A 22,307-nucleotide genomic window follows, 5' to 3' on the forward strand; every position below is an offset into this window, starting at 1 on the left:
GAAGCCAGACCCCAGGGTTTCCCCCAAGAGTGTCCCGGTGTCCTGCCACCCACAGGCACCAGTTATGATGTGCAGGAGGGTCAACAAGATGTCCTGTCCACACACACTGCATAGCCCCACCATCAGCTCAGGGGGGCCCAAAGCCAGACCCCTAAGAGGCCAGGAAGGGAACTCTAGGGAGGGGGCAGAGGTGACTGGAGGGCCCCCAGCTCTAGCATGCCAGCGACAACAGGATGCTCTCCCAGCAGCTGATGGCAAGGGCCTCCCCTTCTTCCCGATGCACTGGCTGGATCGGAGCGTTCTCAGCCAGGCGCCATGAGGCTGAGCGCAGCCTGCAGCGCTGTGACTGGTGGCCCCGGCGTGCCTCATCTTAAGGAAACAGCCCTGAGTCAGTGACACAGTTGGTGCCTTGCAAAGAGGAGGGCCCGGCGTGGCCACAGTTTCTAACTGCTCGAGAAGAAACGAAAATGCAACTACTGGACTTTTCAAGTGCTGAGCAAGCTGAATGAAAAAACATGCCTGGGGGCTGGCGTTGTGGCACTGCGGGTTAAACCACTGCTTGCGACGCCTGCAATCCAATATTGGAGTGCCTAGATGTTCTGCCTCTGATCCAACTCCCCGCAAATGTGCATGGGAAAGCAGCACAGGTTGGCCCAAGTGCTTGAGCCCCTGCCATCCATACGGGAAACTTGGATGGAGTCCTGGGCTCTTAGCTTTGGCCTGGCCCAGCCCTGGCTGCTGCAACCATTCGGGGAATGAACCAGCGGATGGAAGATCTCTCTCTCTCTCTCTCTCTCTCTCTCTCTCTCTCTCTCTCTGTCCCCTTCCCTGTCTGTCTCTCTATCTTTCAAATAAATAAATAAATCATTTTTCATAAATGCATGGGCTTCGGTTTGTGGCCCTAAGTACCCAGATCATTGAAGAGCACCCTACACGGTGTTCATCAGATAGACAGCGGTGGATGCTGATGGAAAGGCAACGTCTGACGCTTTCCAGAGCAGGTGGCCGCAGTACAGGCCGCAGAGCTCAGGGCTGCTGCTCACGGGGCAGGAGGAGGGCAGCCACGGCGTGAAAGGATGCACTTCCCTTTCACCCCCAGGAGTGGCCCGAGTGACAGAGACTCCTGGACTTGGAGAGGAGACAGTGACATTAACAAACGCACCTGCAGGGTGCAGGACGCAGCCCAGGCGCTGCATGGAGGCAGGTAAGGTGCTCGCCACCAGGACTGGCACTGGGAGGTCTGTAACCAACTATTCCGTGCAGGGTCTCCCACAGCACTCGCCCGGGGAGAGTGAGGAACCTGGGCTCTTGTGCCTTCCATGCAACCTGGAGCTGGGTGACCCCAGGAGAAACAGCCTGTTGCCAGCATCCATAGGCCTCCGGGTTCTCATGGGTTCTAAATCGCATCCTCAATGGAAGAGAAACTTTCTGGGGGAAAAAAGTGACTCAGTTTTCCTTTTCCTCACTCTGCCACTGCTAAGGAGCAGATTGGGACACTGAGGATGACAGAGGCAGGGAGAGGCTGGGTGCTTCTAAAGAAATGGGGGTACCGGGCTCAGCAGAGCTCCCTGAGAACAAATGACTTGTTTTGAGGTCACTAGACTCATCTGTAGAAAGAAAGAGTGCTTTCCCGCCTGGCGGGGGCCGGGGATGCGCCCCCACCTCGGGGCCTCAGCGTGCGCCTCTGTGATGATCCTGGGGTCAGCAGGCTCATTAGCGCTGAGCCAGCCCAGCCTCCCCACCCCACAGCAGGATTCTTCCTGATTGCGTAGGTGGTGGTCCAACCTGCACCTGTGCCTCCAGTGATGTGATCTCATTATTTCATGTTTTTATTCTCTCATTATTTCATAGCCAGTTCCCTCTTTGGAGAGTTTTGACGTACCTCGGGATGCAATTTGCCTCTCTTTAACTTGTATCCTTTGGAACTTCTCACAGAAGACAGAACCTATCTGCTCCGAGACTACGGCAACACAGAGGACAAGCCAGGGGCCCCCGCCTGCCTGGCTTCATTCACCACCTGTCTCAGCCACGTGCACACTGCCTAACTTCCCTTCTCTGAATCTTAGCTATGAGATGAGGTTTCCCACTGGCTACCGTCTCAGAGGGGCTCCGAGCTGCCAAGTTCATTAACCTCCCCACAAGGCGCCATCATTAACAATGCGCCCAGTGCCCAGCGCAGCCAGCCCAAGCAACAGGTCCATGGTGCTAACAGGCTCCAATGGCCGCGGGAAGGGACCAGTGTGGTCTTGGTGTTAGTGTTGCATCTTCACAGTGGTTACCACGAGGCTTACCTGTCCTAGGAGGGCTGCAATGAGGGAGCTCTTCCCACTGCCCACATTCCCGCATATTCCCAAGACCTGCCCCTGGCAGAGAGAGATAAGACACAGTCACTGTCTGAGTTGTTTTCAGGGTCTGGGGCCAGAGGGATCACCCCCAAACGCTGCTGGCCAGGCCAGGTAGGGACCAAAGTGTCACTGCTGGCTCGGTTCACTGGGGTGGCAGCTGCAGCCTCCCGCTCCAGCCCCCACACACGTGGTCCAGGAGCATCTAGGAATGTAAGCCTTAATTAAGTGCTCTCCTAGCACAGCATGGCAGGCACCCAGAGGGCTTCTAGAAATCATGTACAAGCACCGATGTGAAACAGCCTTGTGCCGGTCTGGGAGTCACAGGCCTTGGATAGGCAGTTTGTCCCGCGCCGGGCCTCCGGGACAGCAAAACTAATGGAAGGTAAAGGCTGTGCAGCCCGGGGGGACAGGGGTGGCCTTGGAGCACTTTCTCAAAGTCATTTTTTCCTATAGCCCTGCACCGTAACATCGCGTTAAAATATCGAGCAGTCGCATTATTTCGGTGAGTTGGCTTCATGGATTATTCTACAGCTGCAGATGTTTTGGTTCCCCCATCAAATGGTTACCAGCATCTTCTATGTGTCGGGGACTGTTGTTGAAGAAGTTGGGGGGGGGGGGCGGTAAGAAAAATTTTAATGAAAAGATAAATTTATATTTGACGCAAAATAGTTTGAATTCTGAGCATACTTTTTCCATAATATGCAACTTCCATGAACTTTTTGAAAAGTCCTCAGACAGCAAAAGAACGTAGCAGAGGAAGTACATCTGCTGCAGCCCCGTGGAGCTTATGTTTCAGCTGGGGGAGATGGACAAAAGCAAATAACAAGGGGAGGATGCTAGAGACACACCAAGGAGCAGAGCCAAGCAGGGAAGAGAGCGGGTGGATGGCGGGGTGCAAAGAAGGTCTTCCTGGGAAAGCAGAAGTCTTAACTTGAGTTCTTCCAGAAACAGACCCGGAATCAGGGGTTTGAGTGAACGTAGCTTGTTTGGGAGGTGCAGGAAACACCTGCGAGGAAGGGAGGCCGTGAAGCAGGAACGGCGAGGTGGCCACCGAGGGGGTGCTGCTGGGTCAGCTCCCACAGGAGGCAGGGAAGCGCAAGGGAAGCTGGGAAACTGAGTGGGGTTTTATCCAGCTCAGTGGTGGAGGGAGCTGGGGAATAAACCCTACCCCCACCCCCACCGGGGACTGTGGGAGTGCTGCTCCCTTGCTGAGATGGCCTTGTGCTTTGTGGGTGGTGTGCAGCAGTTGGAAGGTGGCACCCGAGTCACAGACAGCATCTGCTTCTGGTGACCTCTGAGTGAGATCTGCAGGAGATGGGGGGTGGGGGTGGGGAGCCAGGCAGGGTTCCACAGGGCCACTGCTGGCAGAGGGAACCATGCCATGGTTGTGTTCAAGCAGATACCACGGTGGTGCAGTGGGAGCAGCCGAGAACCTTCTCATTCTGACTTGCTTCCTGCAGTCCCTTAGAGAACTCCAACGTGAGGTCAAATATAGCTCCTTTATCCAACCAGGCTAGACCTCGAGGGCCCGTCAGCTGCTGCCACACCCAGCTGTCATCAATCATTCCTTTGACAGTTGTCAATCAATGTCAGGCACCAGGATAGGCACCTCAGGTCATCAGCACAGACTTGGTCTGCACCTGATAGAGCCCCCGTTGCCGTTGCAGCCACCTGCCAGTGAAGCTGGCCCTTTGCTATTACGGGGACTTTAGGACAGCCAATCACAGGCAAGCCTCACCAAGCGCTTGGCTTTCCTCTGGGTCCTGCCCACTTCCTGGGACAGACCAAGGGTCCTCTAGACTCGGCCTTGTTTTCAGCAGAAAGTCCATGTCCTCTGGGTCTCTGATCCAAGCCTCACTGGGGATGCTCTGAGCCAAGAGCCAGACGCAGTGCTGAGGACACGCCTGCGACATCGCTCCCTGAACTCAAGAAACCTAATGGAGGCCGGCGCCACGGCTCACTAGGCTAATCCTCCGCCTGCAGCACCGGCACCCCGGGTTCTAGTCCTGGTTGGGGCGCCGGATTCTGTCCCGGCTGCTCCTCTTCCAGTCCAGCTCTCTGCTGTGGCCCAGGAAGGCAGTGGAGGATGGCCCAGGTCCTTGGGCCCTGCACCCACATGAGAGACCAGGAGAAGCACCTGGCTCCTGACTTCGGATAGGTGCAACGCGCCGGCCGTAGCAGCCATTTGGGGGGTGAACCAATGGAAAAAGGAAGACCTTTCTGTATCTCTCTCTCTCACTGTCTAATTCTGCCTATGGAAAAAAAAAGAAGAAGAAAAGAAAAAAAAGAAAAAAGAAACCTAATGGAACCATGGAGCTAAGTTTGGAAAGACTTGGATGCTTGGACGCTTAAGGGCAGTGCTCAAAACCTGGACACAGTTGTTAAAAGCAAACAAAGACAACAATAGCTAACATGGGTTGAGACTTTCTAGGTTCTTGGCATTTTTATGTGGGATCTCTTTCAGTTCTCACAACCACCCAGTGGAACAGGCATTAATGATAAAATCCACGGAGCAAGTAAAGAAACAGAGGTATGAGGAGCTCAGGCAATCTACTCCAGCAGCTGGGACAGAACTAGAGGCAAATCCTTACATCACACGACACTGTGCACCCTCCACTGTATCTCTGACTTAGTTCACCAAGCACCAGCTGGGTCTGTGATGGACAAAGCCAGGAGCTACCAAGGTCCTGAAAAAGAGCGTTAAGAGAAAAGCTACGGGAGAGCTCAGGGACAGCTTCTTTAGTGCCTAGAGCAGTTTGCAGGGTGTCCCCTTCCCCCTCAAGCAACCCTCAAGGCAAGGTTGGAGTAGCCGGGGGGTGGGGGGTGCTGCACCACAGAGGCATGAGGACAGGGACTGCAGGGCACTTAACTGAGCTCCGAGCTCAACTGCACTCAGCCAACCACGCGTCGCTCCCAATGAGTATGTGGCAGATGGCCTTGTTAGCTCTAAGAGGTCCCTCTCTCACACCAGCCACTGAGCTTAGCATCACATGAGAAATAAGAACGTCTCCTTCTGCGGTGCTGGTGCAGGCAAAGAGGAAGTCAACAAGACAAGAGATGAAAAAAACAGGCACAAGATGAACGCCCAGCTCTCTGCGGCAAGATCAACACCGCTACCCTGGGAGCAAGGCTACTGAGTTGCTGGTGCGAGGAGAGGGTGCGGGAGGGGCAGGAGAAGGCCAAGCATCACCTAGGTTGGTAGCTGTGCTGGAGTGTTCTGTCTCCTAACCCTCCAGAAAGGAGCCGCCGCCTGGCTTTGCAGCAGCAACCCTTGGCTGTTGAGGTCATCTTGCTGCTGACAGCAGCAGAATTCCGTGGTAGCTAAGAACACAGACTCTGGGGTGGGCATTTAGCCTAGCAGTGCAGACACCAATGAAGACACCCTGTCCCATATTAGAGTCCCTGAGTTTTATTGCCAGCTCTGGCTCCAGCTCCTGACTCCAAATTTTTGCTAACGGAGACCCTGGGAAGGCAGAAGTGATGGTTTGTGATTGCGTTCCTGCTACCTACCCATGTGGGAGACCTGGGTGGAACTCCCTGGCCCAGCTCTGGCCATCACAGGCATTTGGAGAGTGAACCAGCACTCTCTGCCTCTAAGAGTAACAAAACAAAAACAAAAAAATGCAAACTCTGCAACCAGGCCCCCTGGTGTGGAGCCCTCCTCTGCCACTTGTCAGTCATAAAGTGGTAATAGTGGCAGTACCTACTTACAGGTACAGACATGATGGTTAAATGAGTTGTTTACACACCAGGTAAACATGAGGGTACGTCAAAAGGTGTGTGAAAAAATGGAATTAAAGGCCGGCGCCGTGGCTTAACAGGCTCATCCTCCGCCTTGCGGTGCCAGCACACCAGGTTCTAGTCCCAGTCAGGGCGCCAGATTGTATCCCGGTTGCCCCTCTTCCAGGCCAGCTCTCTGCTATGGCCCGGGAAGGCAGTGGAGGATGGCCCAAGTCCTTGGGCTCTGCACCTGCATGGGAGACCGGGAGAAGCGCCTGGCTCCCGCCTTCGGATCAGCACAATGCGCCGGCCGCAGCGGCCATTGGAGGGTGAACCAACGGCAAAAAGGAAAGACCTTTCTCTCTGTCTCTCTCACTATCCACTCTGCCTGTCAAAAAAAAAAAAATGGAATTAAAATGTCAGTTTATTTTTGTGCCAAAAAAAATTGAATTCTATCCAGAATTTTTTTTGAAGGATCCTAACAGCAAGTGTTCTCATTATCAGTTCTTATTTATCTGTCTTAATTGGCCAATGGGAAATTAAGAGCAAATGTAAAAAGATTTATGAAAGCAAGTAAATTTGAATCTGGCACTGTCCATCCAAAATGGCAGCTGGTGGGGCACTGCACTTCAGACACCACCTGGGACACCCCCATGCCATGGGGGAGGTCTTGGGTTCAAGTCCTGCCTCACCTCTGCTTCCTGTTCAGTTTTCGGCTAAGGGGCACCCTGGGAGGTAGTAGGTGATGGCTCAAATAGTTGGGTCCCTGTCACCCACATGGGAAACCTGGGTTGCGTTCCAGGCTCTTGACTATGGCAAGGCCTGATTCTGGCTGTCACAGGCATTTGGGAAGTGAATCCATGCATGAAAATGTGTGTCTATCTTTCCTGTCAAGTAAATAATTTTTAAAACAACATAAAGTTTGGGGGGGGGGGGGGAACCAGACCCTGGATAGAGACATCCCACCACCATCTCCAACCCCAAGCTGAACTGTATGAGGCCTTGAGATAGCCATGGCTAAGCCACAGTGGGAAGGGGGATGGAGGTGTTTCCAGTTCACACACACCTTTCTCACCACAAAGCTGATGTTGTGCAGCACTGATTTGGGGCTGCCACTCTGCTCCTCCGAACCAGAGAGGGCCTGGGCTGAGGGGCTCCACTCCCGGTACGCCTCCGGCCTCTGCTCCTGGCAAAAGTGCCTTTTCTGGCTCTGCACTTTCTTTGGGTCACTTTTCCAGCTGTCTTCTTGGTCCCATGTCAAGGTGGCATTTGCTAAAAGCAAGACAGTATCTGGGTCTTCTGGTTGGGTGATGTAAGATGGGGGGCTCTTAGCTATGAGGATTTTCTAAGATTAAAGAGACAAAATTAACTGAGCAGACATCATCCCTTTGCAAGCGTCATCCCGATCTCCCTCCTAATGACCCCGAATCACAACCCTGACAGCCTACTTAGGACACCCACAAATGACACTCCCGAGCTATTCCCGCAAGAGAAGCTGCAGCAGAAATAGTTCACTAGCTCATGCTATCTGGGACAGAGGCCTCTTCAACCGCAAGTCCGATTCAGGTCACCCACTTTGAAGACTGCTGATCCCAGCTACATTACAACCTTGTGCCCATGAGAGTCGGCCTTGGCTAGACTTTGGGTGTAGCTTGAATGCCTGCAAAAGCAGAGCCACATACTGGTCTCTGCTGAGTCCTATTCCTCGGACCCCACTCAGCTCAGTTCAACCATTTTCTTGGCCACATGCCTACCATGTGACAGCCTCTGGGGCACACAGCAGAAATGCAAATATAAATAAGCCACAGGTCCTGGCCTGGAAGAGACTGGAGTCCAGTAGGAGAAGGGAACGGGCATAGATCATTGCAGTGACGAAGCACTGTAACTTCCAGGGCCAAGGGCCCCCCATCCTGGAGACCCCGTTGACCTTAGATGGTTGGTGCCTCAGCTGAGTCTGCGCAGGTGCCGTCAGGCAAAGGGGAGGAGGGTGTGCCAGTGCAGGGCAGAGTGTGGGCAAAGGCCTGGCTTTGGGGGTATAGGGACAGGAAGCTAGACATTCAGGATGACTGAGGCACAGATGCAAGCGATCAAGGAGCGGCAGGAGGGAGGATGGGAAACAAAACAGCTGGAAACTCGTGGGGGACAAGGGTTTGAGGATTTGGGACAGGTGAGGGTCAGTGGTTAGACCAATACCTTACAGCTCTCTGGGGCCTGAGTGCAACACGGATTTGAGGACGAGGTTGGAAAAGGAGGCTATGCTGATAGACCCCTGTGTTTGACCAGATGGCACAGGATGGAGACCCCCCACCAAGTGTCTCAATAGAGAGAGAATGGAGAGTGTAAATTCGAGAAACTCCATCCTTCCTCCAGCCTCCAAGGTCACTTGTATTTCTGATATCATCACATATACAATTAACATGATGGCATTGATCTTTGTACTTTGCTCAACAAGTATCAACCCAACAGTCCACTTTCCCATCCTATAATACAGTGGTGCCTCTTAGAGTTGAGGCAACAGGTGACCAGGGGTGACTCAACTGGATTCTTCATTGACCAGAAGGAAAGAAAGAGGTGCAGGAATCCAGGTGCTTAAGGTCACTTCCAGATTCCTGGCTTGGGTGAATAACATCACTCGGTCAAAGCATAGATGTCCGAACAAACTAGTTCTTGTTTTTGTTTTATCCAAAAGTCCTCTCCTTTTTCTTTCCTCACCTGAACTCCAAAACTACACTATTTTCCCTGCATGCAAGCCACTTACATCCTGCGCATGTGTAGAAATTGCTGTGGTACTTGCTCCTACCCTGGACTGGAAGTTTTTGGAAGTAAAGACTCCTTTTCTTAGATTTGCATTTCCCATGTACCTTGTATATTGTAAGCACGCAGTAAGTCTTTGGTTGATGAATGAATGGATGAATGAATGACTAAATGAGAACATAAATGCGGTGCCCACCCCCCAACCCTTTTTGTGACTTCCATCGCCACATCCATCACAGGACATAGATAAGAGGGGATGACTCAGTGCAAACCAGCCCCACCCCCGGGGCAACTAAAGAGACAGGGCTTGGGTAAAGTGTGGAGGGTTAGGAACCATCTCCAGAAGATGTGCAGAGTACAGAGACCCTATTTTTCCTACAAAGGAAGATGGCCTACGAAACTATGCCTGCTGTCTCCTCCATGGACATTTTCCAACCCAACTCGGAACGGGTTCCTGTCTCCCAGGGTCAACCCAACAAGCGCCCCAGCATCCCCCACATCTGAGCCCTTCCCCACCCAGGAGTGACATTGCTCTTCCCTACTCACCCAGTGTGAGTTATACCTTCATTCTCCTTAGAGAGACATTGGCTTCGGCCACTGCTTTGACCGAGAAAGGCAAGATTGCAATGGAAAACTTCATTACGTTAAACATGGCAATCACGCTAAACGCCTGAAGAAGAAAAGAGAGGTATGAGGATTTAGGATGGGAGCGTGCCTTGGCTCCACACGCTCCTCCTCGTGGAGGTGAAGCTGGATGATGAGAGAACCAGCGGCTGAGTCAGGATTGGCAGAGGAGCGATGATTCCTCATCATGGCTCAGACGCCATGGCCTGGCAAACCAGGGACAGAGGCCGCTCGATCTAGTTTGCTTTATGGATTTGCACCACAATGGTTGGAAACAAATCCCCTTGACCCTGTTGATCCACAAGGGAGATCTCAGGGCAGTTGGAACTGCACACATGTGGACGTCTCTATCCACACCACATCCTTGTTTGAACCTAGACCAGTCACTCGAAACCCTCGGTGGATTTCCCGACATCGTTCTCTGCTCTCAGTTCTTCAGAGTCTTTGGAGCGAGAGCATCCCTCTCCACATCACACACAGTCCGGGGGTGAAGGCGGAAGCTCTCTGGAAGAACCTTCTAGAGTCCCTGCTGGCTGCTAGACAGAAGCGTCTGGCTCTCCTGCCCCCCAGCATCTGGCCTCCAGGCACTGCCTTCCCACACACCAAGGTCAAAGTTGAGAGCCTTTGTTCAACAAGGAATCCCAAGGACATAGCCTTCTGTCTGCAGGGGGCCCTTCTTCCCAGAGCCCTGCCTAGTGGGTAGTTAATATGGGAGAGCCTCAACCAAGACAAGTTCCCTCCCGCCTGCTAGAGTCCCAAGAGTGTGTGAGCTCACCTCCCAGAGTTCATCTTCCCACCTGTCCACCTTGTAAGTAGCAGCCTCTAGCCACTGTTTTGGGATTGAATAACACAGTCCTGAGCCATCCTGTCTGCTGTGGACAGAGCCCTGGCCTTCACTAATCCTAGTCACTCTGTTAGCACAGTGACGAAGGCAGGCACCCATGGTATCTGATCCAGAACTCATCTCCATAGGGAATTCAACTCCCCCAGGTCCCAAAGCACCACCTTGGCTCAGGAGGCCCAGGCCTTGGTTAACAAAGCCCCAGGGTTACCTAATATGGCCAAGCACCTTAGCACCAGGCTACTGACCTGGCCCTGGCAGAGGAAGTGACTGCAAGGGATTTGGAATCCAAGGAGTTAAGAAACTTGGTTTCCGGGCATCTGGTTTTGGTCTAGCTTTCTTGTAAGCCATTATGTTAGAAAATATTCACTATGTGCACTCGGCTTGTTTTCAAATTAGTTTCTTGATGTGTTACTCCTGGAGAAAAATGGCCTTTCTGTTTGGGATCCTGGAAAGCAGTTGCACTGTGGCTCTGGAGGCATGGCCAGGTTCAAAGCACCAGCGGGTGTGAGCTGCGACCTGGGGCGGAAGTGGAAGAAAACAGGCACCTGCCCGAGCGACACGGAGCGGCCATGGCAGGGCGAGCCGGGGCCCCTGGCTTCTCAGATGCCTCCGGTGCGCTGGCCTGGGGCGCCTTCTTCGGTGGTACAATGCTTCCTCTGTGATCTCACCTATTCTCGCTTATTTCCTTCTCTCTGTTTCCTTTTCTTGTCCACATTGATTTTCCCTCCATTACTAGCCCTGCAGGTGCTCGGGCTAATATCTCAGCTGTTTTCTTTATTTAAGCCTGGGGCCATTTTCTCTCCAATTTGGTTTTTCTTTACCTTTGAATGCTCAGGCCCCCTTGTGAAGATAAAAAAAAAAAAAAAAAAAAAAAAAAAAAAAAAAAAAAAAAAAAAACAACCTATACATACACAACACGTATATGTACACACTCCCATATTCATTTCTCACATTTATCCTGATTTCCCTTCTGAGGCTTCCAACTTGCACTTGGCGGGCCTGGGTAAGAATCAGGCTAAAAAGGAAAGCAGATGCAGTACTTGGGGGTCAGGCCTGATGCCATGGGCTTGACATAAAGTAGCCCATTCAGTACCGACTGCAGCGTGGAGAGGGACTATTATCCCACTTACAGATAACAAAATTAAGGTGAGAGAGGGTCAATAATTTGCCATAACTCCTGGCTAGGAAGTAGTAGAGCCGGCTGTAGAGAAGGCAAAGCTGGTGCCTGACCAGACTCCGACCCCAGCCCTGCCTCTCCTGACACCTACATCTCCGTGCACCAAGGGAGTCTCCCAACCGACCTTGTAGCATGCAGCAAACAAAACAGCCCAGCACACCTCCGATTTCAAATGTTTTCCCCCCAAATTCTCACTGTGTGAGAATCGAGCCCACCCCATCGCTGGCTCCCTGCTAAGCACTGCTGTTTTTTTTTTTAAAGCTGGGGCAGAATTCTGGCTCCAGGTGGCCCATGGCGATTGGGTGTTCTGATGCCAGGGTGGAGCAAAGGTGGGGAGGGGCTTAGCGACGGGGCGCAAAAGGGCCCCTGTCTGGTGGTGGCTCTTACCACGGGGGCAGTGAGCTTGCGCCTCAGGAGGATGTGGCTGGTGAACGTCAGTACGATGGCTATGGTGGAGGCGATGGGGGCCAGGGCCGAGTTCCCGCTTTGGACAAATCCAGCCTTTTCCAGCAATTTCCTTTCCCTCCTTCTTATATCTGCAAAGTAAAAAACAGCCCCGAGTCGTCTTGTTTTGCAGATCCAGCACCAGCGCTAAGGAATTGCGAGACCCCCGCCTGCTCTTCCTCCAAATTGAGCGGTAATGATGCCTGTTGTGGAGTTTAAATGAAATGAGCACAGGAAGCCCTGAGCACAAGCCCAGCGTGAGCCAGGCGCTCGGTGCGTGTCGCGGCCGTCACCGGATGGTCTCCAAGGCCCCTTCCAGTCTTGGTATGCTGTGTGTCAGGAGATACAAACTCAGATGCCTCCAGGGACCAGGCCACGACTGTCAACGACGTCATAGGGCAGAGGGCAAGACCAGAAGGAGGGTGCAGAGTGCAACAGAGCGGGGAGCTGCTTCCAAGTGCAGGGGAGCCCCGTGACACCAGGCCCTGGGCCCTCCCCGTGTCTCTGGTCTAGATTTGTGCGAGCTGTCTCCTTCCATCTCAATGTTGGGAACTCCCTGGGAAAAAACTGCATAGAGCCACATGAAATGCATATGCCAGCCCAAAGCCCGCCGGATGGGAGCCCCTGCCCCGTGTCCCTGTGACAGCCACACACCCAAGAGTGCCTCTCGCTTTCTCGAGGCTGGAAGATGTCCACGACTCTGCACTGCTCACAGGTGAAATCCCAGCCTCCTTCTCCTGGGAGTCACAGTCTTCAGCTGCAACCCAGGCTCGCCTGCAGCACCAGCAGCGTGACAGCTACAGCTGCTCCTGCCGTGTGCTCAGCACGTGCCGGGCTGGCGAGGCGCCTGACTGGGCAGGACTGGAACCCTCTTCTCGTGGGAGCCAGAGCTGTGATCTCACCTGCCCTTCCCCTCAAAGAACACCTAGCCACCCTCTGCCCCCAAGTGCAGCCCGATAGCTCCACCTCCAGGCAGGGGATTGCCCCAGCTTTCTGTGCGTCCAAGTCCTGCCTGGTCTTAAGGCCTACCTGAAATCCACCTATGGCAGGAGGCTGCCCCTGGTATCCTTCTCCAACCTGGTGTGTGGCCCCGGGAGACCCCTGAAGCTGCTGAGTTCCAGTAGTGGCGCTTTCCCCATGTTTAAAGTACCGTCAATACCCTCACCTCAATTATAAGGCCCTGAACCTGTAGCTTCACCTAGCTGTGCATCAAAAAAAAAAAAAAAAAAAATCCATACTGAACAGGTGCAGTTTTTTCTAGTCCTTAGTCCCTTAACATTACCTTATAACAACTTAACAGCTCTCCTCATAGCACTTACATTGTATTAAGTATAGTATGTCCTTTAAAGATGATTTTAAAGTACACAGAAAGGTCTGCAAATATGGCATCATTTTGTATGAGCGACTTGAGCATCTGTTGATTTTAGTATCCTCCGGGGTCCTGGAAGCAGTCCCCCATAGATACCAGTTCGAGTGTTTACTCATTTAACATGTTCCGGACAGAGGGAACAGCAAGTGCAAAGGTCCTGTGGCAGGAAGGAACATGCAGAAACAGACGCAAGGTCCACCTGGCTCCAGTGCAGTTGCCAGGGCTTAGGGTAATGTGTGATGCAGCAGGAGAGGCCACCAGGGGCCAGCTCACGCTGCACCTGCCGAGGCAGGTGATGGAGGGATTGGGATTTCATTCCAAAAGCCTCCACATCAATCAGAAGCCACTAAGTTTTCCCGCAGCACCTGACTGACATTTTTAAAAGGTCTCACTGGCTGCTGGGTGCAGATGGGTTACAGAGGGGCGGGGGAGAGCCGAGGGAGCATCCAAAGGCTCTGGCCATCATCCCGGAGGGCGAGGAGACTGGCTGGCACCGGGGTGACAGAGGGCCGCAGAGAGGCAGATGGGTTCCGGGTGCCTTCTGCAGGTTTGCCAGCAAGTGCGTGGCTATTCTGAGCTCAGCCACCTCGTCCTCTCTTCACCTGCACAGCGCCCTCGGCCTCGCGCTCAGTGGGAATTTGTTCCATGTTGGTTGACTCAAGGGGGCTTGAGTGAAATTCAACTGGGTTCATCTGAATTAAGTCCAGTGAAATCACACCCGATCGAATCGTACGGAAGTGAGTTCCGAGTGTGAGGAGGTATCCCTGGGTCCTCAGAGAGGGTCCCCTGGGGATGCCGTGCCCCGTTCAGAAGCAGCTTTTCTAAAGCCACTCCCTCAAAGGCAGATACACAGCCTCGGCCCCAATTCCACGTGGGTGCAAAGTGTCACTGTCGATCCAGACAGGCAATTGTAGCGGGGACTCAGATCATTAATCGGCCAGCCACCTGACTCCGTGTCAGCAATTATGTAAATGTCCCTGCAATTAGATGTGCATTTGTATTTGATTGAAATGGTTTTAATATCAGCTTTAAAAACTACATAGCATCCTCATATCGGTCTGAGGACCATTGAGTCATGGCCATTCAGACGTGATGGGGCTGCCGCTGCCCCTGAGCAGGAGAGAGGTGGGTGCTTCCAAACATTTGTGCAAAATGCATTTGATGCAAAAGCCATGCTTGGATTTCAAATCTTTTTACATCCAAATAAATACCTTTTTTGAAGGGTTACTTTGTTTATTTGAAAGATAGAGTTATAGAGACAGGTAGGGCCAGAGAGGTCTTCCATCTGCTGGTTCACTCTCCAAATGGTCGCAATGGCCAGAGCTGAGCTGATCTGAAGCCAGGAGCTTCTTCCAAGTCTCCCACATGGGTGCAGGAGCCCAAGGACTTGGGCCATCTTCTGCTGCTTTCCCAGATGCATTAGCAGGGAGTGGGATGGAAGTGTAGTAGCTGGGACTCGAACCAGTGCCCGTATGGGATACCGGTGGGGGTTTTAACCTGCTGTGCCAGTGCTGGCCCCCAAATAAATATCTTTCAATAGAATCTTCCATAATCATTTGGAAGCATGTGGTTTTTTTTTTTTTGGGGGGGGGGGCATATGTGTAGACATCCCTTAGCTCAAGGAACTAGTCACTTGAGACAGCTCTTTTCCCACACACAATGTTTCAGTGGGTCATTTCTGTCCAAGAGACAGCTCAGTACTGGGAACCCCATGGCCCAGCATGGACAAAACATTGTGTCGCTCACCCAGACCAGGTGCCTGGGTCTGCCATAGGATCTCTGTGATCCTTTGGAAGTCCTGTGACCTGCACAGCAGCTCAAGGCATTATCTCTGTCCCTTCCCGGGATGAGTCACGCTGGGGCCCTCAAGAACCCCTTGGCAGGGCCCATCCTCCAGGGCAGGTGGTTTGGGGAGCAGCGGCTCAGCTTACCTCGAATCGTGTTTGTAAAAGATTTCTCCCAGGCATACATTTTAATCAGCTTGATGCAGGTCAGAAACTCGTTCATTGTCTGAACGCGCTTGTCTGTCACTGAAATCGCTGATCTTCGGAAAGCAGAGTTAAGCTTAGCCATAAACATCTGAAACCAAGGCACAGACACTGTGTTCAGAGAGAATTGCTGAGAGCTGCAGTTGGCCTAAAAAAAGAGAAAAACTCCAGGGATCTGAGTGTCGGTGCCAGGGAAAGTTCCAAGGGAAGTTGGTTCGAGATTCCTGATGGAGTTTACCCCTGGAGTGGTGGCCGCTGCTGCTGTGATCCGGGGGGAAAGCAGCAGGAATTTGGTAGGTGAGAGAATGAACTGCCAGGAAGCAAGGGGAGTGTCAGGGGCTTGGGGAAACTGAGGAAGCACATCTCTCCTCCCCCAGAGCATCAGACTCCAGCTCACAAAGAAATGCACGGGGTCAGAGAGACAAAGCACACCTGGGAGCCCAATGTGGGGCACGGGCTTCAAGCGGGTGCCCCAGCAGGGAAGCCTCCCATGCCATTGACGGAGGTGTGTGCCAAGTGCGAATGTCAAGCAGTTACGACCACAGAGGGCCCGCCATTACCTGGATGGGGATGAATATGATGTACACGGATATCCCGATGAGAGCTGTGGGCCCCAGAATGAAAAAGGCGTACACTGCGCAAACGACCATTAGGATAGGGATGGTGGCTGGCAGGGGACAAAACAAGGCAGCTTCAAACAAGGAATAGCTATCACTTGATAGTATATTGAGCACCTGGAAAAAAAGCACACGGGTTCAGGCGTGGGTGGGAAGGGCCACTCAACTGCAGGTTTTCAGGAGGGCGGGGGGGGGGGTCTTGGGAGAGAAGACAGAAGCTGCTTCAGGGGTGGGTGATCATGAGGGGACCACGTGACGAGTCCCATGGCCACGTCCCCATGTGATTTTGAGAGGCCAGTCTTTGAGGACTGATAATCTCAGTGAAGAAAGATGCAGAGAGCAACTGTGGGACCCGAGGAGCAGCTGTGGGGCTGCTGGCTGCCTGCCTCTCTTTGCTACCATTGTCCAGCAATGGGCCCCAGCTCTTGGAATGCCACCTTTCCCGGCCTCCTTAGTGCAAGAAGTGTGCCCATGTGACTGTCAAGGGAATGACCACGTTGGGATGTAAGTCAGCATGTGAAGGGGACGCTGGGATGAACCCTATTTCATTCTCATTTGAGAGACAGACAGACACACACACACACAGAGAGAGAGAGAGAGAGAGAGAGAGGATATAGATAAGTGATAGATGATGATGGATAGATAGACAGATGATTGATAAATAGATAGCTCCCAACCCCTGGTTCACCCAAATGCCCACAGCAGCATTGGGTGGGGCCAGCAGCCAAAGACAGAAGCCAAGAAGAACTCAATTCCAGCCTCCTGCGGGAGTGGCAAGAACTCAACCACTTGAGCCTTTTCCGCTGCCTCCCAGAGTCTGCACCAGCAGGAATCTGGAGTCACGAGCCAGTACCAGGGATCAAACCAGGCATTCCTGTGCCAAATGCAGGCATCTTAGCCGCTAACCAGGTCAAATGCCTGTCCCCGGAATGAGTTCTTAAAGAATGCTGACTCAGCTTGGAACATACTTCCCTTTTGTTCTCTCTCCCTCCGACCATGTCTGAGACATCATTGAGATGCCTGGGTCTCTGGCATCCATCCAGAGCCAATATGGAGGCCATGTCCAAGCATAAGTTGTGAAGAAGCATAGAAAGTTCTGGAAGCTCCCTACACACACACACACACACACGCCCTCTCCCAGACTCTTTTTGTTTAGAGTGAGAATAAACTTATCTTGCTCTTTTAGGGTTGCTGTTACATGCAGCTGAATCTAATCATAATTAATACAAGTGCCTTGAGCATACTTGAACTGCGAGAGAGAAGCAAGTCCTTTCTTTTATGTCACACCACCTGGGGTTCCCTTGATTAGGGAAATTTTCTCAAATAGGTGGTAAGGACCTTATGGCTAAGAATCAAGGGCGTAAGAAAAGGTTTACTCTGAAGTCCAACAGGCGTGGTCTAAATCAAGGCTTTGCCACACCTGGAAGTTTTGTGTCCATCAATCGGTCAATATCATATTATTAAATGCCTATCGTGCACTCTGTTCTGCTCCAGGGTCTCTGACACTGACCATCACAGGGACTGGGTGACGTCACCCCAAGCCCTGTTTCCAGCCAGAACCTGGACGCCTTTCCAATTCCCCAGCCTGAAGGGAGCTCCCTGCCCTGAGTCGGCGTGGAGGTGGAACACAGCGGCAGACCCCCGACAAGCCACAGGAGACAGGTGCTCGCTCTGGAAAGCAATCCTCACACAGGTGCGGGAAACTCAGGATCAGCCTGCTGGGCCTGGCCTCCCTCGGGACCAGCTTACCTCGCCAACAGAGAAGTGTGCCAGTGTCTTGAAGGACAGCAGGTTTTCAAAAACCAGGGTGGAGACGGCCACCTTCAACCGGATCGCTGTGCGGTAGTTGATGGCCCAGGCCAGAGCCCAAAAGAGGACTTTGGTAAACTCGGTGGCAAAAAGGGCTAGGCACAGGCTGATGCCAACCCAGACTTCCCCAGAGCTGCTCTCGGTGTGCTGGAGGATTTGGTGAATGAGAACTGTCTGTAAAACAGCACAGCAGAGAGAGAGAGAGAGAGGGCCGCTGGGGGTGGCGGCTGCGGTGGGAGGCCTCAGACAGTGTCATCAAGCTGACATCAGGAGGCAAACTTTTTCATTAATTGCAATGGCAGCTGCTGTGCCCGACAAGGGTTGGCTTTATGAAAAGCTTCCCCCAAGAAGCGCAGAGATAATGGCAGCGCACTAAACGCAGCGGCTCGTAGACAGAATAACTAAGGGTATCCTTTGTGTTCCTGGACACCCGGGGGACAAGGCAGGAGAGGGGCCGCCTGCACTCACCGGCCCTATGGCCGCCATGATGATGCACAGGATGTTGGCCACGACGTCCATCAGCACGCGTGTCCTCTGGAACTTCCAGACCACTCGGCCCAGAGAGGCCTTCTGGGGCCCCACCTGCTCCACTTCTTCATCCCAAAGGATTCGAAATCTGCGGCCAGAAGATGGGAAGGGGAAAGGGATTGGCATGCCCACCGCTTGCTACCTGAGCTACTTGGCTGGGCTGGTTACCCGTTCTCTGTTTCCTGGGCAGCTGGGATGTGCAGGGGTAGGACGCAATGCCTGGACATCTGGGCACTTGCCCAGCTCTGATTAGAATGTGGAGGCAAGAGAGGAGTCTTCCCCAGGGCACAGAGGACTGAGCTCATTTCCAGGGTCCAAACGGAGGACAATGTGAGAAGAGAGAAGGGTGTGAAGGAGAGGGACTGGCAAGACCCAGTAGGCAAGGCCAGCCCAAGGCTTGCGGGACCCCACAGGGGCTCAGGAAGGGGCGTGGACGTCATCCCAAGGATGACGGGAGCCATGACAGGCTTCTTAGCCAATGCCAGGAGCTCTTCTCACATTTCTAGCTGATCGTTTGGCTGGTTGGAGGGAATGGATCAAGGGGGAACAAAGGCAGAAGCAAAAGGCCATGGTAGGAGCTCCAGGTGGGAGCTGGCAGAAGCCGGGCACACAGTAAAGCAGTGGCTCTAAGGACAGGTGGACAGGGAGAGACCACAGGACTGAATTAGATGCAGGGGGGAAGGAGACAGAAGGCCAAGGATGCCTCCTGGCTCCCTGGTTGACCAGGAGTGTGAGCGGAGCTTGTGAAGAGGGAGGAGAGAGGAAGAGGAGAATGGTATCAGGTCAGGGCCCGAGACCAAGAGTGTGGCTCGAGGTACGAGATGCTCGTGAGGCATCCAAGGGTGGCTGGGCGGTCGGATGCAGAGGCTGGCAGGGAGGCGCGGGTAGGAGACAGATACAGACAGGTGATGGGGCAGTCAGCATGGGGCCGCGGTTGAAGCTTTTCCTACTGAATTAGATCAGCCAGGCACAGAGACAGCATCCAGAAAAGAGGCCCTAGGTTGAACTTGGTGGCTGGAAAGAAACAACACAAACAGATGGAGGAGTGGTGTCCAGAGAGGTAGGACAAGCCAGGGCTTGGCGGGCCCCTTTCTCTCAGTGCTCCCGGGCAATGCTCTCCAGGCTGGAAGTAGATTTTGGAAATTGCTGCCACCTGAGATTCCTTCGGGGCACCAGTGAGGGGCAGTCCAGCTCCAGAAGCACCTGAAGGCCATGACTAAGACTCCCGGCTGTGCTGTGGACATGACCCCTGCACGGCCACAGACAAGGAGACTCTTAGGAGGCACAGGTGCAGAGGCTTTGGCTACGCTGCCCTTGTCCAAAGTTTCCCAGGCCATCGGATCCCTGGGGGTCAACGCTGCTGTTAGGAGGAAGGCAGCAGAGGCCTCCGTGTGGACATGGAGAGGTCTGTATGAAGTCTCCACTGAACAGAGCAAAACGATCTCTGGCCTGCTTCCTTTTCTGTTCAAGAGAGAGAAAGTAGGGCCCTTGAGTGAGGAGAGAGAGGAAGGGGTATTGCTCTGTAGACAGGGGTAGCCCAGGGTGTGCGTGAATCATGGTGTTTATAGCCCTGGGGAGCGGAACAGGGCTGCGGCAGGGGTGCCTCCCCTCTTTAAGCTTCTGTCGCTGTCACACACACTATGATACCGAATGGGAGGTAGATTGGTCCGGTGATGTTTATATTTTTACAGGGCAGATCTGGCAAATACTGGGGAGTTTCGTCTAGTTCCACCTAAACACATCTCGTAACAGCGAAGTCCAATAAGGGTGTCTAAATGGAAACAGAACACTACCACATGCAACAACCCAGGTGGGGTCCGATCAGCTCAGAGCTGGTAAGTTCCCAGGCACCTTGCTCCCGAGGTGCCTTACAAAGCAGTGTGGCCCTGGGCCTCAAGCCGTAGCTCTCCCACCCATCCTCTCTCCATACCACCTCTGCCCAGTCCAGATCTTCCCAGGATGGGGCCAGGCAGTTCAGGCCACCCAGCCCCAGGCTCACAGCGCAGCTGCTGAGAAGGGGCACCAGCACCTGTGACTGTGGATTTCCGCCCTTGGGAGAGAAGTAGGAGCCCAGGAGAGGGCTCCCAGGAAATCTTCCCGAGCCTACCTTTTAGCGTTGCTGTCGGATGAGTCATAGGGCGACAGAGGGGGCAGGGTGTCCACGGTCAAGGTGTGATTGTAGCCCCTGACCATCACCGGCGTGAGCCAGGAGAAGGTGGCGAAAGACAGCAGCCCCGCGTCGTCCACCGGGTTAGATGCCAACCTATGCACAAGTGAGATACGGCCCTGACTCCCTCCCTGCCTGTGCTGACCACAGCCACGCTCTGAACCTGGGACCTCAGCAGGCGTGAGCCGGGGCCAAACCCACTACAGCTCATGAGAGCCGATGGCTACATTTTCAGGAATTTTGCACGTCGCTTGTTAGACACAGCTGGTATTCTACAGTAAAGTGCATACATTGAAAGAGATTATAGTCATTTATTAAATAAAGCATCACTCATGCTCAAAACTCTCCACTTCCTGGCGGTTTTACCATCAGCTGTGCTCTTGAGGTCGGCTGCACTAATTGCCCTAGGAAGGGGGCAAATACCGCAGACTGGTGAGCCACCGAGCCACTCTTCCTGGCTTTGCGCTCAGTGACATCGCGTTGGTAGCCGCAAAGCAGCCGTGGCACAACTATTCACACCACAGGACAGGCTGCCACGTGGGACGCTAGCAGCCCTTATCAGAGTACTGGTTCAACTCCCAGCTGCTCCACTTCTGATCCGGCTTGCTGTTAATGCACCTGGGAAGGCAGCAGATGATAGCCAAATGTTATCTACATGGGAGACCAGATGGAGTGCCTGGCTCCTGGCTTTGGCCCGGCCCAGTCCTGTCTGTTGCAGGCATCTGGGGAGTAAACCCAGCAGATCTCTATCATGTGCTCTCATTCGGGGTGTGTGTGTGTGTGTGTGTGTGTCCCTCTATTCATCACTTTTTCAAATAAATAAATAAATCTCTTTTTAAAAAATGATAAACACCAACAACCAGGCAATTTCTTTCAGTGGCCAGTTGCTCGACATTTACCCAAGGTTGATCTTAAGGCCCATTCTATGGGAAAGAGAGGCACCTGCTTCATGTAGGAGGAAGCAGAGACCCAATAGTTGGCCAACAGGGGGTTCGGGTAGGCACCTTTCAACCTCAGGAGGATGGGAGGCTCAGAGCAGGGCAGGCTACAGGGAGCTGAGGCCACCCCAGTGGGTAAGACCCGGAGGCAAAGTCATGGTTTGCTGCGAGTGACCTGGTGTGTGTCAAGTGCACTGTCGGGAAAAGGAAGGGGGTTTGGGGCGGCAGTGGGGAGGGGACAGGAGAAAGCAGAGATGTCAGGAGAAAAAGGAGGAGGGGAGAGAAGAGGAAGAACGAGGCAGAGGGGAGGAAGGGAGAGAAAAACAAAGAAAGAGGAGGAAGCAAAAGCAAAGGAAGAAAGAGGAAAAGAGCGTGGTTTTGGCCACTAAAGAATTAAGCTCTGAAGATGGAATACAAGCCAGAGACACGGAAGGTCGTCTCCCAATTGCTGGCTGTTTATGATATCCCGGGCCCTGCAAGAGCTTTGTATTTGTGGCAGGTGCTGCGAGGTGCCCTCCGACCTCTGCTATAAGGAGGAGAGTTCTGTGTGAGCTCACGCTGGCTGCACCTCCCTCTGTCGTGTGCTGGGCCTCTTTTCGCCATCTGTTCCAGAGCCTTTGCAGGAGCATGCGTGTAGCCAGGACTGCAGGAGGGTTGGTGCTCCCAGCAGCAAACTGCAACTAACAGACTGCGGGGCAGAGCCCACTGACAAATGCCCCCAGCTCTCAGAATTTGGGTAGAAAACCTGGTAGAATGCAGATGCCCTGCCCACTGCAGGACACTGGTGCCGCACCCCACAGTGCCTTTCCCCCGTCCCTGCCTCTTTCTCCCTACGCATTCCCCACACTTCTTGAGATAACCTTCTAAATCAACTACCAGCATCCAACTTATTGGTTGAGGTTGTGGGGAGGATTCGAGCCAGGAGAGTCAGCGGTTGATGCCATAAAAGATGGCTTTCATCACAAAGCTATGCCTTATCTCCT

At 53.2% G+C, this 22,307-nt stretch overlaps 1 protein-coding gene across 4 annotated transcripts in view; it reads right to left on the minus strand.

Annotated features, from left to right (window-relative positions):
- Nucleotides 1-22,307, minus strand: part of ABCC12 (ATP binding cassette subfamily C member 12) — a 58,573-nt gene that overhangs the window by 34,649 nt on the left and 1,617 nt on the right. For 2 of the 4 annotated variants that reach the window (XM_062176627.1, XM_062176629.1), the window contains exons 2-10: nucleotides 20,327-20,482; nucleotides 18,160-18,307; nucleotides 17,632-17,865; nucleotides 15,826-15,999; nucleotides 15,209-15,356; nucleotides 11,852-12,000; nucleotides 9,382-9,489; nucleotides 7,132-7,410; nucleotides 2,292-2,363 (exon numbers count right to left, since the gene is read on the minus strand). In XM_062176627.1, the coding sequence (XP_062032611.1) occupies nucleotides 2,292-2,363; nucleotides 7,132-7,410; nucleotides 9,382-9,489; nucleotides 11,852-12,000; nucleotides 15,209-15,356; nucleotides 15,826-15,999; nucleotides 17,632-17,865; nucleotides 18,160-18,307; nucleotides 20,327-20,482 (1,468 nt within the window). Of the gene's footprint in view, nucleotides 1-2,291; nucleotides 2,364-7,131; nucleotides 7,411-9,381; nucleotides 9,490-11,851; nucleotides 12,001-15,208; nucleotides 15,357-15,825; nucleotides 16,000-17,631; nucleotides 17,866-18,155; nucleotides 18,308-20,326; nucleotides 20,483-22,307 lie in introns of all 4 variants that reach the window. The other 2 variants (XM_062176628.1, XM_062176630.1) reach the window with 2 other exon arrangements.

The sequence above is a fragment of the Lepus europaeus genome, chromosome 19 (assembly GCF_033115175.1).
Source record: "Lepus europaeus isolate LE1 chromosome 19, mLepTim1.pri, whole genome shotgun sequence".
Classification (NCBI taxonomy): Eukaryota; Metazoa; Chordata; class Mammalia; order Lagomorpha; family Leporidae; genus Lepus; species Lepus europaeus.